The sequence below is a fragment of the Protopterus annectens genome, chromosome 1.part1 (genome assembly GCF_019279795.1).
Source record: "Protopterus annectens isolate FY-2018-M chromosome 1.part1, PAN1.0, whole genome shotgun sequence".
NCBI lineage: Eukaryota > Metazoa > Chordata > Ceratodontiformes > Protopteridae > Protopterus > Protopterus annectens.
This window is the reverse complement of record NC_056726.1, coordinates 847,093,606-847,114,369: the sequence shown is the minus strand read 5'-3', so window position 1 is coordinate 847,114,369 and position 20,764 is coordinate 847,093,606. Positions and strand designations below refer to the sequence as shown.

At 40.5% G+C, this 20,764-nt stretch overlaps 1 protein-coding gene across 1 annotated transcript in view; it reads left to right on the top strand.

The window, feature by feature from the left end:
* LOC122815150 (probable E3 ubiquitin-protein ligase HERC1) overlaps positions 1-20,764 on the top strand; it is a 5,886,073-nt gene that overhangs the window by 3,053,639 nt on the left and 2,811,670 nt on the right. Inside the window, exon 34 of the mRNA XM_044087407.1 lies at positions 1,421-1,434. Within this exon, the coding sequence (XP_043943342.1) occupies positions 1,421-1,434 (14 nt within the window). The remainder of the gene's footprint in view (positions 1-1,420; positions 1,435-20,764) is intronic.

Genomic DNA, 20,764 nt, shown 5'->3' with positions numbered 1-20,764 from the left:
AACCTCTCAACTCTCCCTGATTTTAGCTCAAAATGTTGCTCTCCCCCTGATAATCCCTCCTCAAAATGGCAAATTTGAAAGAAAACATGGAGGGTTTACAATTAATAAACAATTGTAATGATCAGAGTTATAGATTACTTTTAATTTCAGAAATGCATGTAGATTCTCTTATTTTGTCAGCTGCTCAAGTTAACGGTACTAATATTAAAGTGTCTCTTATTTGACAAGTTCCCAGCTGTATTTGTGTGGCTGTTTTATATTTTTGTATCACATTTTTGGTCAGTTTTTCATAAAATTGTGGTTTTTCTGACAAATCATTCAAGATTGATGTTAGAAAATAATGACAGACATTTGAGATTCAGATTTCAAACACTTCCGAAAAGTCATACTAATGCAAGACCTACTATTCTATTATCTTTATAAGTTTATAAGAGGAATATTTAAAAATTGTCCTTATTTTTGGGCCTCTGTCCCTCTTCTGTTTATGACTTTGTCCAGATTTCTTGCTCTGAGGCTGAGAGGTATGCCAAATGTGTCAGGGCCATCACCATCAGCCAGAGACATTTCAAATTGTAACATACTTGTTGCACCCCACTCCCCCACTTAGTGGCTCTGGATGTGTCCAAGCAAGGCAAGGAGCAGTTATGCAGTGTAAGTGTGCAGAGTATCCCCCCATTCAAGGTAGACACAAGTACTACAGTGGCTTTTCATATGTCCTTGATTTTGCAGAATGTTCTGGTTTTCTGTCATATCTTTATACTGTTGATTTCTGCTTCTTATTCAGAAAGTGCATGATGTTGCAGTGCCTGTTGCTCTGTTTAAATAACAATGCTTTAATGACCATCAAGTAAGCTTGTCTGAGACTGTAAGATACAAGTAAGCTTTAATAAGCATACTGTTAAAGAATTACCAACATTGAAAGCCTTTTTGCTGTTGCCATGCAGAGAATATTTACATAACTAGATAGCGTATAAGCCTTAGGTATTGAAATGCATATGACAGTATTTGTAATAAAGGAGAGGATTACAGTATTTTCAGAAGCTCATTACATTTGTTGGAGAATTGCAGTCATCTTTGCAGACCTTCCCCGTAAACTAAACAGAATGCCAATCTATTATGTATGGTCCATAATCTGTGCAGTAATCCTTTAAGCAATTTATCTTGAGCTTGTTTCTTGTTTGCTGTTCATTTTTTACTTTGATCATGTTTTCCCCATGGAACAAGTAGATAGTTGTTGTCAGGCAGCAGATCTTTTTATAAAGCTGAATATAAATTATAATTAGAACTGCAGTGCAAAGAGAAGTGGTTTGAGTTGAGTGCTGCTTGTTTTTTTATACTTGATTTTGACTGCCATTCCAGTAATGTATTTAAAAAGTAATGTATTTTTTTCATGCCTCACACCCTTTTTGTTTCCATCTAGATACTAAGTAAGCTGTGTCATGTAGCCAATGCACTGAAATATTTTTTTCTTCTACAATTCATTTTGTCTTGATTGGACTCTCATAATGACGGTTTGGCAGTGGCACCCAGGGCAGCATATTTAATTAAAGACCCAGTTTTGCAGTTTTAACATAGCTCCACCCCTTTCTAGTTGGTCACACCCCTTCTCATTGGCACCACTCATTCAGCTGTCTCCTGCAGCCCCCCTTTGACTTGAAGTCACCAGCTGCCACTGTCTTTAAGAGCTTATAATCTTACTTGTCTGCTAAGTGTCAGACAAACTGCTGTAGCCCAAACAATGCATTTCATACACGTGTGCCTGTAAAAAAACAAGCTAAATTAAAAATGTATTCATAGTTAAAATATTAACATTGAACTTGTAGACTTCATGCTGTTCAGTTTATTTGCATCTTACATAATCAACATACTGTCAGTATTACAGAACACGTTTGAAGTGATGAAATGAACTTTTATTTTTACGTAAAACAAGAGTTTGTAGGCATCCCTGTGCATGCAACTGCTATTTTGTGTAAAAATAAAAGTCAATTTCAGTTGAGTTTTTAACTTTTCAAAAGGTTTATGAACACTGCAGTGCCTTCTCTTCATGCCGTATTTGCAGCATTGATATTAGTATGCCGACAAGCATCATGTACGTCACCATTGGGACTAGATCTGTTATAATAGATTAGCAATTTTAAATGTCTATGAAAACCTTATTTAATTGACAACCTGTTCAGTTAACAGTTTGATTAAAAAACAACTTTAAAGTTGTTTGCCAAACTGTTAACTGAATAGGTTGGCAGTTGAATATATTTTTTTTCACAAACATTTAATCTTGCTAATCTGTTTTAATACACCTGATCCCCATAGTGACGTACACAGCGCTTGCCATCTTATTACTATTAATGCCATAAATACGGCATGAAGAGTGGCACTTCAAGCCTTTTTAAAGGTTAAATTTCTAAAAAACTAGATTGAAATAGGTTTTCATTTTTACATGTTTGGATGCACAAAGATAAAGTTCATTTCATCACATTAAACATGATATTTAAGGAAATCAAGGATCACATAAAAGAAAATGGCTCATGCATTGATACTCCTGTTTACTACAATCATTTTCCTTTCCTTATAGTATAACTACTCTGGTTCATAGGTATTAGTTACTAAATTTTCAGTCCAGGGGAGCACTGAAGAGCGTAGCCCACGTTTCCAGTTGATTCACATCAGTGTCTGCTTGTGACTTTTTCAATGACTGGGCATAAATAAGAGGCAAAATGATCTGAATGGCTATTCAAGAGACCTTGGCCTCCCCCCCCCCCCTTTTTTTCCTTGGCAACATATAATTTGACAATTGGATACTGAAAATCATTCATCAAGGTTACAGATAACGGGAAGAAATTCATCCTTTTCAGGTGGTCATTTCTCATCCTCCATTTCAGAATCTCTTGTTTCCTCCAGTTCTTCATCACTTGCTGTTCCAAGGAGGGATAGAACAAGTTTCTCCTTCCCAGGTGAGGAAGGATTTTTATTCAAGAATGATCCTAGTGCCCAAGAAAAAAAAATGCTTGGAGACAAGTTCTGGATCTTTCTTTGTTTCCTAAACCTGTTTTTGATATTGATAATCTTCAAAATGATGTCACTTCATAACCTGTTACCTCTTCGACTTCTTTCAACTTTCCTGTTAACACTAGACTTAAAAGATGCTTACCATCACATTCCTATTCATCCAGACATTGTATGTTTCTTAAGGTTTTGTTTCTTTATCACATTATCAGTTTTCTGCCTTACAACCTTTGGAATATCCACTACACCAAGAGTCCTCATAAAGTGTCTAGCTCCAGTTATATATCATTGCAAACTACAAGGTATCCTCATTTTCCATACATAAATTTATTATCTTTGCAGAGTCTTTTTCAAAGTGTTAGGAATCTCTCACTAATTTGGGAGAGATCCCCAACACAAGCTGAGATTCTAAAAGAACATTCAAAAGGTTTGCTTGACTCTTTCACAAGAATTTTGTTCTTGGGATTTAAACTAGATACCTCAGTTCAAAGAGCTTTTCTTCCACAAGAAAAAAAAAATCTATATTTATATCTATTTCTAAGTTTTTCCACTCAGGATTTGGTCACTACAAGAGAAATTATACCCCTGACAAAACTCCACAAGAGAAAGATATAGTGGTATCTGAAATCTCTTGGATCTCAACACCAATAATCTTTATCTTTTCAAATCCCAGTGCTGAAGTTTGTCAGAAGAGAAACCATTTGACGGAGAGAGCAGATATCCTTAAATCCAGGTCACCCCCTTCTCCATCCTTGCTCCAAAGCAGTCAGCCACCACAGATGCCTCAGGCTTTGCTTTGGGAGCAGTTTTAGGAGGGATAAAAGTGTAGAGGCTTTGGGACTACAAGGAAAGATGCAATCGCATAAATATCAAGGAGATACTTGCCTAATCAAGACACTTGACTTTCTGAACTAAATATCAAGGAGATACTTGCCTAATCAAGACACTTGACTTTCTGAACTAAGTGGTTACAGATAATAACACAAGTCATGTCATACATCAACAAGTAGTTGGGAACCAGGCTGTAACCCCTTTGCAGACTAGCCATGTTAGCTTGGGATATAGATTTACAGCAGACTCTACCTCTACAGGCATCCTGTATCTCATCAAAGCAAAATTGTGTGGCAAACAAACTGAGCAGGACCAGGACAGACCCCCACAAATGGAAACTAGATCAGGGAGTTTTCCAACATTTGATCCATATGTGGGGAATTCATCAAGTAGACCTTTTTGCCGCCTCTGTGAACAATAAACTGGCAAGATTCTGTACCAGGTCTCCATGTAAGACGTCCTGGAAAACAGATGCCTTTTCTTTTCCTTGGACAGGGATGTTCATGCATGCTTTTCCACGCTTTCCACTAACATCCAGAATATTTCTAAAGATTCAGAAGGAATCCATCAAGATCATTATGGTGACTCCCTTCTGACCCAGGAAACTGTGGTTTTCTCCTATTGGAAATGGCCATGGGCAATTACCTCAAGCTTCCTCACTGACTGGATCTACTTACACAAGAACAAGGGTGTTTGATGCACCCAACATCAGTCAACTTCAGTTGACTGCCTGAATGATAGGGTCTTAATTCCTTTTAGGCACCTGTTTATTGGGAATATGTCGCAGGTGCTAATGGATGCAAGAAAGCTTCTTACTAGAAAATCATATATTAGCAAATGGAAAACATTTTCTAGTTGCTGTCAACAACATAACTAACACCCTTTCAAGGCTTGTTGTTCTCTGGTTTTACAATATTTGTGTGAGTTACTATTCTGTGGCCTGTCTTATTCCTCTGTCAAAGTTCAGTTCTCTGCCATTTCAGCATGTCTGCCCATGGATCCTTCTCTTTCAGTGTAGTCTATGTCAAAATGTTTTTGAAAGGGTTTTACATAAGAGGTCTCCAACAAAACTGATGTCCCCTTCTTAGGATCTTAATTTTGTATTACAGGAACTAACACTTGCTCCGTTTGAACCTACTCATCTGCCTGACTCGGGGTTCTTAAATGAAAAACAGTTTTACTAATTGCAATGACTTCTGTTAGAAGAGTATCTGATTTACAAGTTCTTATGATCTGTCACCTCTATCTCATATACTACAGAGACAGGATTTCCTTTTCTTAATCATCTTTATTGAATTATCATTAAAGACATAGGCAAGCATACATTTATATAAATGAAAAACTAAAAATCTTACGGTTACCAGTAAGGGACGTTGGAGACAGTCACATCTCAGATTAGAAATATCATTGTAGAACCCTTTTCTTTTGGGCAATTCTAGTTACCGGTGCCACATTATCTTCCATGGTGAAGTAAATGTATTTTTCTTGTCCTGCCACCAGGGAACAAAGTTACTTGATGGAGAATTTTCCAGCAGGTTAGGTTTGGGCAAAAAAAGAAGCAAGTCTGGAGACACTTCATTCTGTATCAGTCCTTTATTCATTGCAGTTAGACAGATGAGCACTTTCTGAGACTTTGTTCACCTGAGCTGTAATTTATCATGAACAGAGTAAGGGAGGCAGTAATCTTAACTGCGCCCCCTGGGTGTGCCTCAATTATGGGAGGGGCCGAGGGGTGTTCTCTTTGGGAATTTAGGACTGCCCTTCACCCTTAACCCTTAAGGTGATGGTATAATGCCCAAAATACTAAATTAACATAAAGAAAGTCCTGTCTTGTTTTATTAAACTTATGACATCTAGTAGAATGTGTCATTATTGTTACATATAAATCGTTTGTAAGACTTAAACAATATAATATAGTAGTCATCAGTTTTTCAGTCTGTCTGTATACTTGTGAATTATATGCATATTAAAAAATACATTTGCCAATATTTCATTTTAAAAAAGCAGCATGTTTTTTAATGAGGCGTACAGTAAACGTTAAAAAGAGCTTTTGCTACAAAGATGCTTTGTCAGATCTGCGTATCTGGATAGGAGGGTGCATTCCAGGGAATGATAGCGAACCCACCTAAAACACAAAATAAAAAAAGTAAACCAAAGACATGCGTCTGGAGCGTTCTTCCCCCGACTGCCGCTGAAAATAGACTCTGTCCTAGTCGGACTTTCCCGGTCAACAAATGTTAAATAAATAAATAAACATGAAAAGGCAAAAAAAAAAAAAATACGTAAGACTAAAATATTATATTGAAAATGGTCTCCCTAGGTTTACCAAAATGGTTGTCTAATGCTGTATCTGGGCTGTGTTTGCCATGTCCATAAATGTACCTTCTTAGCTATTCAAAGGCTTGAGAGCCAAACTGTGGCAACGTTTAAATAAAGATATTGTAGGTGCATGGTGCTGATATTGAAGCAGGAGGGTTATTGGACCAGAAAGAAACCAAATCAGCTGTGTCTTAAAAGTAAGGCATTTAATGTTGGTTGGTAGGTGTGGGTCTAAACATAACCTTTTGAGTTTAAGCCAATTAGTCCATCCAGGCTGTGCAACAAGAAGGAACCATTGTGTATTCTTGAAAAAACTCTGAAGGATCATTCAATGTGGGGGTAAAAGAGAACCTTCTGTGTGCTAACAAACCATATTGAAGTAATCTCAGTTATAAACATTATAAATGACATATAATCTTGTGTGCATTCAGTGTCACCCCAACATTACATATCTCTCAGAATTCTTGCCTTCCTGTAAACCTCAGTCCTTCTCCAAAACATTATTCTGCATGCATCATTCCCACAATTCCCATTTCTTTTCTATGTAATTTGCTCCTACCCTTTTCTAAAGATCCCACCTCCAGTTCTTTTATTTCTTTTACTGTATTCGCTACTTCAAATATGGTTAGTCTAGACTTTGATTTCCATTTTCTAGTAATTGTTTTTTTGGTTTATACAAGAATTGAACTTGGCAATGCCTTTGTCCAGTCAATTCAGATCCTGTATCCCAGTTCACAAAATAATTTTCTTAGTTACACCAATTTGCTCACCCAGTATTTCTGACAGAGTAGTCTGTAGAGAATTTTTAAAGCTTGCCAACCCATTACACTCCAAAAAAATGTGTTCCCAGTTACCTTCCCCATCACACTTCCAACATTTGCAATCCTGAGAAAACATTCTTTGGATTCATCTTGGGGTATAAAATACCTATGCAAACACTTCCAAGTGAAAATACTAAATCTTCTAGACTATGTTGCATATTTGGAAGCCATGCATACATCTTCCAATTATGTAGTTGTGAATTGCTTATCCAATCTTTCTTCTAACTTTCCCTGATTGATTCCTAGTTATCATGCAGTGTTTTATATGCTGTACTAATTATCTATTTTTAACTGCACCTTCTGTTCTAGAGTCACCTGAAAACTGTACCAGTGCTTGTCTTTCACTTTGGAATCCCACATCTCTTTCTTTTTTCCTGTACTCTGATATCAATGTATGAGTACAAATATGTTCTTGGCCTATTTCCATTCTGTTATCTTTCCTTCTCCCAGTACCTTGGTTCCTTTGCCAGTTTTCTCCAGTGCATTCCTGCCCCCTCTTGCCTATTCTCTGTACTCCTAATTGCAGTTGTCCCTATTAGTAGAATCCCATTTCTCCATTCCTGTGCTAGCTTAGTTCTTAGAAGACTTTCTGCTACTTTATGAATGTAATGTTCTGTGTGGCTGTTGTTTTCCTTAAGGATCTGCATCCAAAAATACCATTCTGTCTTTATTTCTTAATCTCCCCCCCTGTTTCATCATCATCCCTTTCCACTTTGAATTATAGCTCTCTGCTTGTGCTATGTATAGGAGCCTTAACTATGCAGCTTTAAAATAACCCTTCAAATCAGATAATGCTAAACCAACTTGATCTTTTGGAAGGATCAGCTTATCCCACTTGACTCTTAACCTCTTCCCATCTCAGATAAAATCATTCAACTCTTAATTGCTATGCACAACTTTTCCTCTGACTGATAAACAAAATATGCCAGACCTGTGTATCAAACTAAAGAGACTAAAATATTTCATTGCTTGTAGCTTGCTATCCATATCTATAAACAAGAGCTTCCATTTCCTCAGTTTTTGTATTATCTTTTATTTAGTCTTTTCCCACTATCCTTAGCTGCCATAACAGAATCCCTTTTAACCCATACTCCAAAGTACTTCTTTTTTTCATGTCCCCATAAATATGGGTATTGCTGAACCAGTTTGTGTGTAGATGCATAGTTTACAGCCATAGCCTGTTTTATGTTTATTGAATGCATATCCCAAAAGACTTGAAACTGCCTCAGAATGTTCCACAACAATGAGCTGTCCTTTGCTGCTTGTATCAGGTATAGAACAATATAATCTGCAAATAAAGCCAACTTTTCTTGATTACCAAACCAAGTATGTCCTTGAATTTTTGAGTCCCTTATTTTCTTTGCCAATGGTTCTAAATATTACGCAAATAACAAAGAGAAAATAGGACACCTGTGCCTGGTTCCTCTGTTCCGACAGGACGTATTAAAGTGTAACCTCTCACCCACTTTATTTTCACCTCCAATCCCTCTTACATCCTCCAAATTAACCTTATTATTGTATCAGGGAATGCAGATGCTTTTCTTGCCCTACTCATAAAATCCTATATTACTCTGTTGAATGCTTTCTCTGCATCAAGGCCCACCAACAGTAGTGGTATTTTCTTGCATTCTGCTTCCCTCTGGATCATTGTTGTTTTATTGATGTCAAATGTTTGCCTTCCCTCCACAAAACCACATTGATCCATATCTTTCATTTTTGACAGTACCTTTTCCATTTTTTAGCCATTATAGACACAGACACTTTGTAATCATGGTTTACAATTGAAATGGGCCTATATGAAGCTGGATCTGATGGATCTTTACCATTTTTATGTATTGCAGCCACTATTGCTTTCTTCCATGATGTTGGTGCTTTTCCTCCTTTTAAAACACTCTTAAACAAAACCTTCCAGATCTTTATCACTTTTTTGCCGCCTAGCTTCCAAACGTCCATGGGAATGTCATCTTTTCCTGGGGACTTTCCTGTAAATTGGTTATATATCACCATTTTTATCTTATTTCTTCCTGTCCTGTTAGTAATTGAGTTTCAAATACCTCTAATGTTGGCATATTTAATTCTTCCAGCAACAGATTGTCATAAAGTTTCCAAAATATTTCTAATAGCTATATAGGCTCACTGGTTATTTTCATTGTTTTAGGCTCCTTAAACTTGGCAACATCTCTTTTTACTTTTTGCTGTCTGAGCCATTTTGTAAAATGTTTTTATGCTCTGGTGTTATTATCAAAAAACAGTTGATTTAACAGCAATTTTTCTAAACTCATGATATTATCGAGATAATCCCTTATTTTCTCTTTAGCACTCTATAATTGCTCCTCTTCTTGTTTTGTGAGATTCCCTCTATTCTGCAACACGTAAACTTTTGTCAGTCCCTCTAAATGATTATTAGCCATATCTCTTTTTCTTTTATTTATATCTTATTTTTAAACTCCACTTTTGTTTTCTATCACTCCCTAGCTATATTTTCAGAAGAAATTTCTCTTACCTAATAACTCCCAAATAATTTCTACTACCCATTCCTTAAATTCCTCTTAGGAGGGTGGGGATAGGGGGGGAGGCATCAGTGTCGCAATTTTATTTCTTTATCCTGCATTTTTATTTCAGTTATCATTGGCACATGATCTGAAATAATTATTGGATGAGTATCAAAATTAAATGCACATGTTCATGTGAAATATAATTTCTGTCTAGTCTAGTCCAGTTTTTCTATCCTTGGGAATAATATGTGAATTCTCTCCGAACTCCTACTACTGAATTCACAGCTTCCATACCAAATATTTTTATAACTTTCATCAAAAATCTGCCCTCTTTTGTTATATTTTACCTTTTAGATCCCCCAGATATAGCCTCACTGTTGCAAATCAGATTCAGTATTTGGCCATCTTTTCCCAATAGTTTAATATCTGCCAAGAAGAGACAGAAGTCTCACCAGCTGGTGGGACAGCAGTCTTTTGCTGGCTTTTCCCCAGAAATGGTGGCTATGGCTAGATCTGCTGAATAAGTAGTTGATTACAGGGTGCATACCAAGGTTACCAGTAATGCTAGCACTTCCACTACTGGTCTACCAGGAATGGATCCTCTTTTTGAAGGTGATTCTATATCTGAGGACTCAGATTCGTTTGAGATGGATCGGTCTCTTTCCTCTGATAATGAATCGGTATAGGTACCTCAACAAACTTTCTCTTTTTTTCAGATGTTGGATAGATTAAAAGATGTATTCACCTGGGAGCTTCCTTTAGATGCCCCTGTGATTATCATGGTTTATGATTTCTTGGAGTATTAGTCTCCAGATGTTGAGACCCTTACTCCAATTATCCCAGCGTTGGATGATGTCTTCAAGAAAGCTCGTAGTTCCCGTCCTCAGTGAGTCTTTGCCTAAGAAAGTGCTAAAGAAATTTAGGGTCTACTTGGGTATTGTCTGGACTCCAAGCTTCTTTGTCTGTAGATCCAGCCTCTGTGTCCCCGGCTATGGCTGCTAATAAGACCATATCTTATTCTAACCCAGTTCATCAAGATAAACTAGGTAAGTGGCTGGAATCTGCGAGGAAAAAAAGCTGATGTAGTCCAGCTTAGTAACCTTCAACATGTTTAACTACCAGTGTTTTGAAGTTTGTTTTTAGATACATGTACAGTTTAGATGAATTTGCTTCATCATTGCCTGAAGAGCAAAAAAAAAAGAAGTTATGTACTCACCATAACATTCCGTTTGTGTTGTCCATTTCCATTCTTCCTCAACTGATGCTAGAGCTTGTGGCAACCTAAAACTCTCAAGCTTCTCCCTTACCCATAGTGCACCAACCTCAAGTACCTCAGATCTTGTTTGCTGATTATACCAGAAAAGAATTATCCATTATATCTTTATGTGTGTGTGTGTGTGTATATATATATATATATATATATATATATATATATATATATATATATGAGGTGAAAGAAGAAATGCGCATACAGAAAAATATAGGAAGGTTATATATGGAGCTCAGTATAATGGACAATAGCAACCCATAACAACTCATTCTTCCAGAAGTTTAGAAAGGATGGGGGTTGGTGGGTGAGGAGTTGGGGAAGAATAAAAATGGACAACACAGATGGAATGTTATGGTGAGTACATAACTTCTTTATCTGATATTGTCAATTTTCATTCTGTTGTCAACTGATGGTACGGAGAGCTACCTGAAATCCTGGGTGGACTCGAGGAAAAATATTCCTAAGCACAGTTGAACCAGATGATGCTCCACCTTTGGAAACCAGATCCAGTTTTTAATGAGTAATAAAAGTACGGAGGGTAGCCCAAGTTGCTGCTGCACATATATCATTCATGGATGCTCTAGACTGATAAGCTGAGGACGTTGCCATTGATCTAGTTGAATGAGCCTGTAATGGTTGTGGTAGGGTAATACCCAATTTGTTATAAATGAAAGAAATACAGTCAGCCATCTTGCTAAAGTTATTTTGGCAACTTGTTTTTCTAATTTCAGTTTTTGAAAAGAAACACCTGGTCAGTTTGTCCGATGTCTTGTTCTGTGTAGGTAAAAATGTAATTATCTGTGAACATCCAATAAATGTAAAATGTATTCGCCCTTGTTAGCAAATTTAGAGAAGAATACCAGCAAATTAATGAAGTGATTGATATTAGATTCTGACATCACCTTGGGGAAAAAAGGATGCATTGATTTGTAAAGTAACTGTCTTTGTGAAAGATCAGTTATGGAGGTTTTGAAGACAAAGCCTGAATTTCTGAAATTCATCTAGCCGAAGTAATGGTAACTGGAAATGTCTTCCAGCAAAGATATTTAAGGTCACACTTAGCTGCAGGTTCAAAAGGGGGATGGATAAGTGCCTGCAGTACCAGATTAAGGTCCTATGGGGAAGTAGGGTCTTTAAAAGGAGGCCTTAAAAGCTTTGCACAGCTTATGAGAGGAATTCTCAAATCCAGTGTGAAAATTTGATATCGCTGCTAACTGAACATTAACGGTTCAGAAACTAGCTCCCTCTTTAAAAAGATGGGCCAGAAATTCCAGGATGTTATGTACTAGGACTGAAAAGGTTTCAACATTATTTTGATGTGCCCAGTACACAGATCTTTTCCATTTGCTGGAATAGAGTTTATGTGTTGAAGGTGTATGGGAAGATAAAAGTATGTGTTGGACAGGGGATGAGAGCATAGGTTATTTAGCTATTAATGGAATTGGAGAAGCCAGACAATCAGCCTGAGGATCAGTATGTCTGGATGGATCATGCCTGTCTGCTGAGGCAGGAGGTATGGTGTCAGATCCAGAATCCAAGGTACCTTCTGGATCATCTGTTCATCTTTATGTAATAGTATGCATCCTGAAGATCTGTCAAGCGCATCCAGTCGTCCTTACCCAGAAAAGGGAGAGAGGACTTAACCATGACCATCTGAAAATTGGTGCATCAAACAGATTTGTTTAAGTTGCTGAGATCCAAAATTGGTCTCTAGTCCCATTTTCTTTGGCACTAAAAACAACCTTAAGTAAGCTTTGGATGACTCTTTTTTTTTTCTAGCAGCTTTTGTATTTGGATCACTGCTGGCTAGAACATCAGGGATTTATCATGAGATTGGAGGAGGAAGGAAAAGGGAATTACATAACCTCTGGAAATAATCCTCTGCACCCAAGTATCTTTTGTTAAATCTAGCCAGGCTGTGTAGTGGAGGGACAATTGACCCCCGATTGCCTCCAGAGGAGGGCGGTTGAGCCTCCTTTCAGGAGCACTGGTAAGGGTCTATCAAAGAAAGAATCCATGGACTCCTGGTTTTGTAGGCCTCCTCTACTCCTGGGAGAAATTTCTCCATGTGTGCCCTGGAAAGGACCCGAGGATTTCTTGAAATACATTTTTCGACTACCTCGTTGATTCCTAGAAAAGAATCTTTAAGGGGTCGAAAAATGTATGCCTATGGCAGACAAGGTCTTTCCATCCTTCTCACACCTGGATAATGTGTCGTTTACTTTGCTGCCAAACAACAATGTGCCATCAAAAGGAACATTGATGAGCAAATTCTTGAAGGGCTCCGCAAAACCACATAAGCCCATCCAGGCATGCCTCCTGATGGAAATGCCTGAACCCGCTGTCCTTGAGGTTCCTTTGGCTATATGTGAAATGAGCCTCTTGAAAGAATTTGAAATAGATTGCAGGGTAGCTAATTGAGAAGTCACGGTAGATTGGACATCTTCAGAAACTGATCCTGAGAGGGTATTTGAGAGCTGCATAATCAAATCCCCCTCTAGTCATGTAAAATGTGCCAGATAATTCAGGGACCTTAATGCAAAGGTCTCTGGAGGGTATACAGAATTCCTGTACCTGTCCATTGCCCTCAACTCTCTGTTGGGGGGATTAACAGTGGAACTCTCTTCGGCAGGATCCTTTTTGGTGGTTGCCACCATGACCATGGCATCAATGGGCATCCTTTTTCCCCAAAACTGCCTGTCTGCAGGTTATGCCATAATCTTGTCTTGTCTCTGAGCTATGGGTTCAACTGTGTTGGGTTCCTTCCACGCCCACCGAACAAATTGCTGAGCTTGTCAGCGGGTGGAGTCACCCAGGATGTAGATGGACCAGTATTGAAAGCCTCCAGGAATACAGACTCCTTGGATGAAGGGTTGCTGCATGTCCAGCCACCTCTCTGCTTTAGGATTTCAAGGATGTCTCCAAATGAGACATCTTCAGGAGGTGATTGTGGGGACTTTTCACCTTCATCAGAGTCCATGTCTTCTGTGATAGACTCCTCTGGGGAGCCGTAGTGCTTCCTCTTGCACATTTCTTTTTAGGGACCACCTCAGTGGGATGCTGTGGGGGGGTTGTCAGAAGAAATAAAGATACCCTGTGGGTAAACCTGGGGTTCTAGTACTGGCTGTCCCTCTGGAACAGAGTGGTTAGGCTCTGTGCACAGACTGGGATCCGAGTGGTTTGGATCCATCTGTTCTGTCAAGGCAGACAAGCCTTTCTCCGTCGCCTCAAAGGCAGACAACTCCAGAGAGGGAGAAGACCCCAGATCTGAAAATACAAGCTGTTGGACCACAGTCCCCTCCCTCTCCAAAGGGAGTCCCCCAGAGGCAAAAGCTGGAGTCGAGCTAACATGTGCCAAGGAGCATAGATGGTTCCAACAACTTCTGAGTTGACTGCAACACCCTGGTTCTGACAGGAAAGCTTTGGCAATGAGAGCTGTCTGGATCTGACTGAACCAAAATATTAAGAGCATGCCTGTGATACGAAGATATTGCTATCTTCGGATCCAAGCCAGACAGTGTGTATGGCTTGGAGCCAAGGACTCAGAGACAGTGAGAGGAGCCAGAGGAGTAACTTGTAGCTAGGGTGTAGAAGAAGGATGGCCTCCTGACCCGAAAGGGTTTGAGGCAGTAGGACACTCATCTGGCTCTGCACAGAGACACTCTTCTGTACCTCTCATTCCACTTCATCTTCTGTTACACTCCTGGAAGAATGAGTTGAAAAAAAATTCATCTGCTTCTGCTGTATTTGTGTTTCTTCCTACTTTATTACTTAATTTTGCTTTTGCTGCTTGTTCTTAAAAGTATTCAGTTGCATTTATTCTGCTGCATTTATTACTGCTTGTTACTAGCCTGATTAAATTGTAACTGTTATTCTAAGGCTTTTAGTTTAAGCACTTGGGCTTCAGGCCAGTTGTTCTACTACTCTTGTGGCAGGAGAGGTAGCTTACATCCTTCAAAGTTGGGAATTGCTGATTGAAGGCTTAGTTTTTCTGTTATCCCAAAAGTGTCTTAGTTCTGGTTTAAGCCCTTGGGCTTCAGGCCAGTTATTTTACATTAAGAAGATTTGTGGTCTACCCTCTTTTGGGAGGAGAGGGAAGATTCTGCCCTTCTGAACTGGGAATTGATGTTTGAAGGCTTATTGTGCCTGTTTATTTTAACTGTTTCTTTCTGAAATTGGCACACCTTGTTTGCTGTAGCTTAGACTATATTCAGAACTGCTGCATATAGCTCTGTTTGTATAACTTGAGCGGTAATCCAGGCCATCTTCGTTTGATTGAAGGTTGCTGGAACAGGGCTCAGTTTTGAGCTTTTTAGGTTAACTGGTTAATTTGTTTAAATCAGTTTGCTCTTGTTTGCTGCTGTTTATATTTAAGTGTGTATCTGTTTTCACTGTGTTAAGTCAACCTAAACAGAGTTTAAATATCTTTAGCATAGTCTGGTTACAGGTTTTGCTGTATCCATATCTGTTTTTGTGATTCCTGTGTTTCCTGCTACATAGTCTTATGTTGACCAGGGCCTGCCCGCACTCAGTGGGAGTAAGTGAATTGGCTGGAACTGGTCTGGCATATAGGGTGTTTAGCAAAGCGCTCAGGGACAAGGGTTGATTGGTCAATTCCAGTGTTTCTATTTTCTTTTCTTTTTCTGTGGTATTTATAGCCCACTTTTGCATGGGTTTGTGCTTGTTTTCGCATTGTACACCACTGCTGCACTCTTAACCATTTGCGAGGTATCTCACCTGCATTTTTTCCCTTACCAGCACTCCTGTGTAAGTGAGGCCCTCCCTTGCAGCTATTCTATTGGTTTTATCCTGACCTACTCACACCTATAGGTACTGTGCTCAGATAGTATCCACTCTACTACCCCTGACCTCTCTTCCACAGATTCTGACAACCATGGACGGACAATTTCCCGTGGTTTATCCTGCTTGTCTGGTTTATATGGGCATCCTGAGACAGTGTAGCAACTGCCTTATGTACACGGACAGCCCTCTACTAGTACCACCTAGGAACACAATATGTGAGAGATGCAATTAAATTAAGAACTTAGAATCCTTGCTGTCTCGGTCACAAGCCAGTACATCTGGCACTGAGAAGGTTGTCTGCACAAACACCACACCTCTAACACCACCGACACCTCTACAACACACTCCTACATATGTGGAGGTTCTCAGCAAAAACATACCTAAACAAAAGAGACCTCCAAAGCAAACACATACACGCACATTACAACCCACAACACCAAGCATCACACGTAGTACACACGCCTGTGTCTCACAGCCTCTAAGACCCAACCACAAACCCATCATACTCAGGCTAGACAAGGAGAAGGTCATGCTAAGTTGCTTGTTGGGTGCTAGAATCTGCCATATCACACATACACTCAAGTCTCTTAACAACAGGTACTGTTATGACTTTGTCATAGTCCATGTTGGTGCGAATGACTTGAGATGTCAACTTCAACTACCCCACCATTAACTGGGAAAACTACTCATGTACTAACTCCTTAGCGCAACGCTTTCTGGAATTCATAAACTCCAATGCCCTAGATCAAATTATCCATACCCCCACCAGGGGCAACAATATCCTTGACCTAGTCATTACCAACGTGAGTGACCGGTGTTCCACACCTGAAGTCAACTCCTCGTTGGTCCGATCCGACCATAAGCTAATTACCCTCGATATCCACATCCCACCCCCACCCCCCATTAAGGAAACCACAGTAAGTAATTTCTCCAAAGCCAACTTCATGCTTCTTAAGACAGAAGTAGTGAACTTCATGACACCCATGCAGATGGACAATACAGTTACAACTGCTGAATCATACACAAATGCGCTGCATAAGCACCTACATGAGTGCATGGATCGTGCTATCCCAAACAGAAGCAAGACGCTATCCCCCAAAAAAGGAAGCCAATCTGGTGGTCCCCTGCCATAAACAAGCTGTACAACAGAAGGAAGAAACTGTTGCAAAAGAGAGTAAAATCCCATGAGTGGAGGAGCTCCCTGGTCAGCCTCAGTAAGAAGCTGAGATCCCTTATAAGATCCTCCAAAGCTAGCTACGAAAATAAAATTGCCACCAATTCCAAGGACAACCACAAAGCATTCTATAGCTATGTCAAGAATCTCAATGGCAATACCCAGATCTGTTCTGAGTTACAGCACAAAGGCATGAAAATTACAGAACCAACTGATATTGCCAACATCCTGGCAGATAGGTTCAGTGCTAACTTTACCCCCCCCCCTCACCCAGTAAAGGGCCCATATCTACACAGGAAGAATGCAGAGTCCCTGTAATCACAACTACGCAAGTGAAAGCTGCACTCTCTAAAGCCAAAAACACAGCATCCATGGGACCGGACAACATCCCAGGCTGCGTTTTACACGAACTTCAGAATGAACTGGCTCTCCACTTAAGCACCATGTTCAATAATAGCCTCGCATCAGGCTTTGTGCCCACTGAATGGCGCACAGCAACAGTTATCCCACTCCACAAAGGAGGAGCCACCTCTGATCCCAGGAACTATAAACCTATTAGCCTGACAAGCCTGGTCTGCAAAGCCATGGAACGTATCATCATGGAACTCATAAACAAAGACATTGGTAACCTCCAAACTCTGGATCCCACCCAGTTCGGGTTTGTGAAAGGCAGATCATGCCTCCTGAACCTGATCGACTTCTTTGAGGCAGTCACCAAAGCCGTAGATGAGGGTAAAGTGGTTCACACAGCCTATCTTGACCTCGCCAAGGCTTTCGACACCATCCCCCATTCTGGAATTGTAGCTAAACTCAATAAACCAGGCACAAATCCCTATGTCACAAGATGGGTTGCCAACTGGCTCACTGACAGAACCCACACTGTAAAAGTTGCAGACTCCAAATCTGACCTCAAACCAGTGACAAGTGGAGTACCACAGGGTTCCGTCCTGGGACCGCTCCTGTTTGGTATCTACTTCTCTGAAGTGCAGGCTAACACAGAAGGCCTCTGGCTAACAAAGTTCGCAGATGACTGCAAACTAGGAGCCATAGTCAAGTCCCCAAATGATGTGAACATCCTACAGAAGGGCCTCTCTGAGACAGATGCCTGGTGTTAGAGCCATGGCCTCAAGCTCAGTGCCAAAAAGTGCAGTATCATCCCCTTTGGTAAAAAGTCTGTACCCATGAACTACCACATAGGCAGCAATCTACTTAACACCGAATGCGTGATAAGAGACCTTGGGACCCAGGTGGACAGTAGTCTCTCCTTTGATAATCACATCGCCACAGTAGTCAGAAAGTCCTTCTACATGGCACACCTCATCATAAAAGGGTTCTCGTCCAGGAAAAAAGAAGTCATCGTTACCCTCTACTCATCACTCATTAGATCCAATATAGAGTACAACGCCCCTTTTGGAATGTACCTCACAAGACATCTGCAGCAGCTGGAAAGCCCACAGAAGTACCTCACAAAGAGGATTACTGGACTCACAAATGCCCTACACTGACCGCCTCAAAATACTCCAGCTTTATTCCGTAGCATATCGCCTACTCGGAGGTGATCTCTGCCTAACATATAAAGCTATGTCAAACCCAGAGCTGTTGGACATGCTACACCTAAAGAAATCCCAATCCCTCTGAGCTACATACTCTAGGGACCTAAACCTTGTCACCACAATAAACAGGACATGCTGGAGGGATAGATTCCGATCCCAGAGACTTCCCATACTCTGGAACAGGCTACCCATCTATGTCAAGCAAAGTTCTTCATTAGCACTCTTCAAGAAAAATCTTGATGAGTGGATGGGGAATAGGAAATACACACTGGGGATCACTTCTGTGTCTCTGCTCGTCAATGGCACAGGAAAATAACTTTTTTGGGTGGGATAAGCCATGGAACCTTGTTGGCTAGGCTTGCATAGGCCCTTGGGCCGATAGCCTATTACCTACCTATGAACCTATGTACATCTCTGGACTATATGAAGAGAGACATGATTGAGCTCACTGAATATGTATCTCAGGCAGGTATGCTCCCAGCCTTAAGCAGCATCCTACCATCACCCAGAATGATGCCTCAATATAAACAGAAAATGATTGACTTTAACAATTGGCTTAGTTTCTGGTGTCATTTCAAGGGGATCCAGTGCCTGACAGCCGGGAAGGACATGATTGACAGACAAAGATGCTTTGTCAGAGATGGCCTTCATCTGTCTCTCCTGGGCTTCAGGCTTCTGGGAAAGGCTCTTGTCTCCCCATAGTGCCTTTTTAGGCAAAGTCATGAGCACAAAATGACCAACATGAAAAATTCTTCTAAACTGAATTTAAAGGTCATGCTGCTAAATGCTAGGAGTCTTAGGATGAAACTGCACTCATTGCAAGCATTCCTTGACCTGGAGGATGCTGACATTTGTGCAGTCACTGAAACTTGGTTCAAAGCTGCGGAGAGCACCCCAGCCTTACCAGGTTACTCATCCTACCATACTTTCAAACCCCAAAAGGAGGGCTACAAAGACAGAGGAGGTGGAGTTTCAATGTTTATCAAAGACAGAAACACCTTCAGGCTGGTCAAATGGTATGATGCACAGGAGACACTCCAAGTGCAGTTAACTGTTGACAAAACACCTATTTAAATCATAGCTATCTACAGACCCCCAACCATGACTCAAGACACCCACTCCACCAATCTGGACTTAGTTGAATCCATCAAGATTCAACCCACTACCATGATCCTGGGTGACTTTAACTACCCAACCATAGAGTGGAAGACCTATTCTAGCCAAGAGATTCCTTGACTTTGTCAATGCCAATGCATTGGATCAGCTGATCGACACCCATACGAGAGGTGAAAATATCCTAGACCTGGTACTAACCAACATGCAGAGCCACTGTAGCTCCCCTACAGTGTCATCTTCTGTGGTAAGATCTGATCATAAAATGATCACCTTCGAAGTCACCATCTCCCCTGACCCCTCCCCCCTTGCCAGGACAGGATCAAACAAAAAACTTTTCCAAAGCTGACTACAGTCTCCTGAGAGCAGGTATAAGCAGCTTCTCAGCCACCGTCCCTTTAGTAGGAACTAGCACTAATGTCTAAGCCTACACCAAAAAACTATATGAGCACCTGCATAGCTGTTTGGACTCGACAATACCTGGCAGGACCAAATCATCTTCCTCAAGGAAGAGTAAACCTGTCTGGTGGACAGCAGCAATAAACCCACACTATAATAAAAGGAAAAATTGCTGTCCAGGACCAAGAAGGAGTAGGTGCTAAGTTGGAAGCAATCTCTCCTTTGTCTGAACAAGCAAGTAAGGCCACTGGTGAAATCCTGTAAGGCTAACATCGAGCTCAAATTGGCCACATCCACTAAGGACAATCACAAGACCTTCTTCACATACGGTTGCAGTCTGAAAGGTAACACCCAAATCTGCTCTAAACTGGTGGCTAATAACACCACATGCACAAATGCCATAGATATAGCCAACCTACTGGCAGACAGGTTCCGTTAAAACATCACCCCCCCCCCATCAGTAAACCAAGACATCCACATCACCTACCCCTCTTCCCTCATTACCACAGAGCATGTGTTTAATGTCCTCTCAAAGGCACAAAATACAGTCTCCATGGGACCTAACAACATCCTTGGCTGTATCCAACATGAACTCAAGTGTGTGCTGTCAGCTCTATTAGGCACCCTATTCAACCAAAGCCTGAGCACTGGCTTCATCCCAGCCTAATGGAGGACAGCCACTATGATCCATCTACACAAAGGTGGACCATCCACTGACCCAGGCAATTATAGGCCCATCAGCCTAACTAGCCTGATCTGCAATGCCATGGAATGCATTATCATGGACCTTATAAACAAGGACATTGACAACCTCCAAACACGTGACCCCACACAGTTTGGTTTTGTCAAAGGGAGATTATGCCTATTAAACTTGGTCAACTTCTTTGAAACAGTCACCAAAGCCATGGACAAAGGGAAGAGGGTGCACACCGCCTACCTTGACCTAGCCAAAGCCTTCAACACTATTCCCCACTCAGGCATAA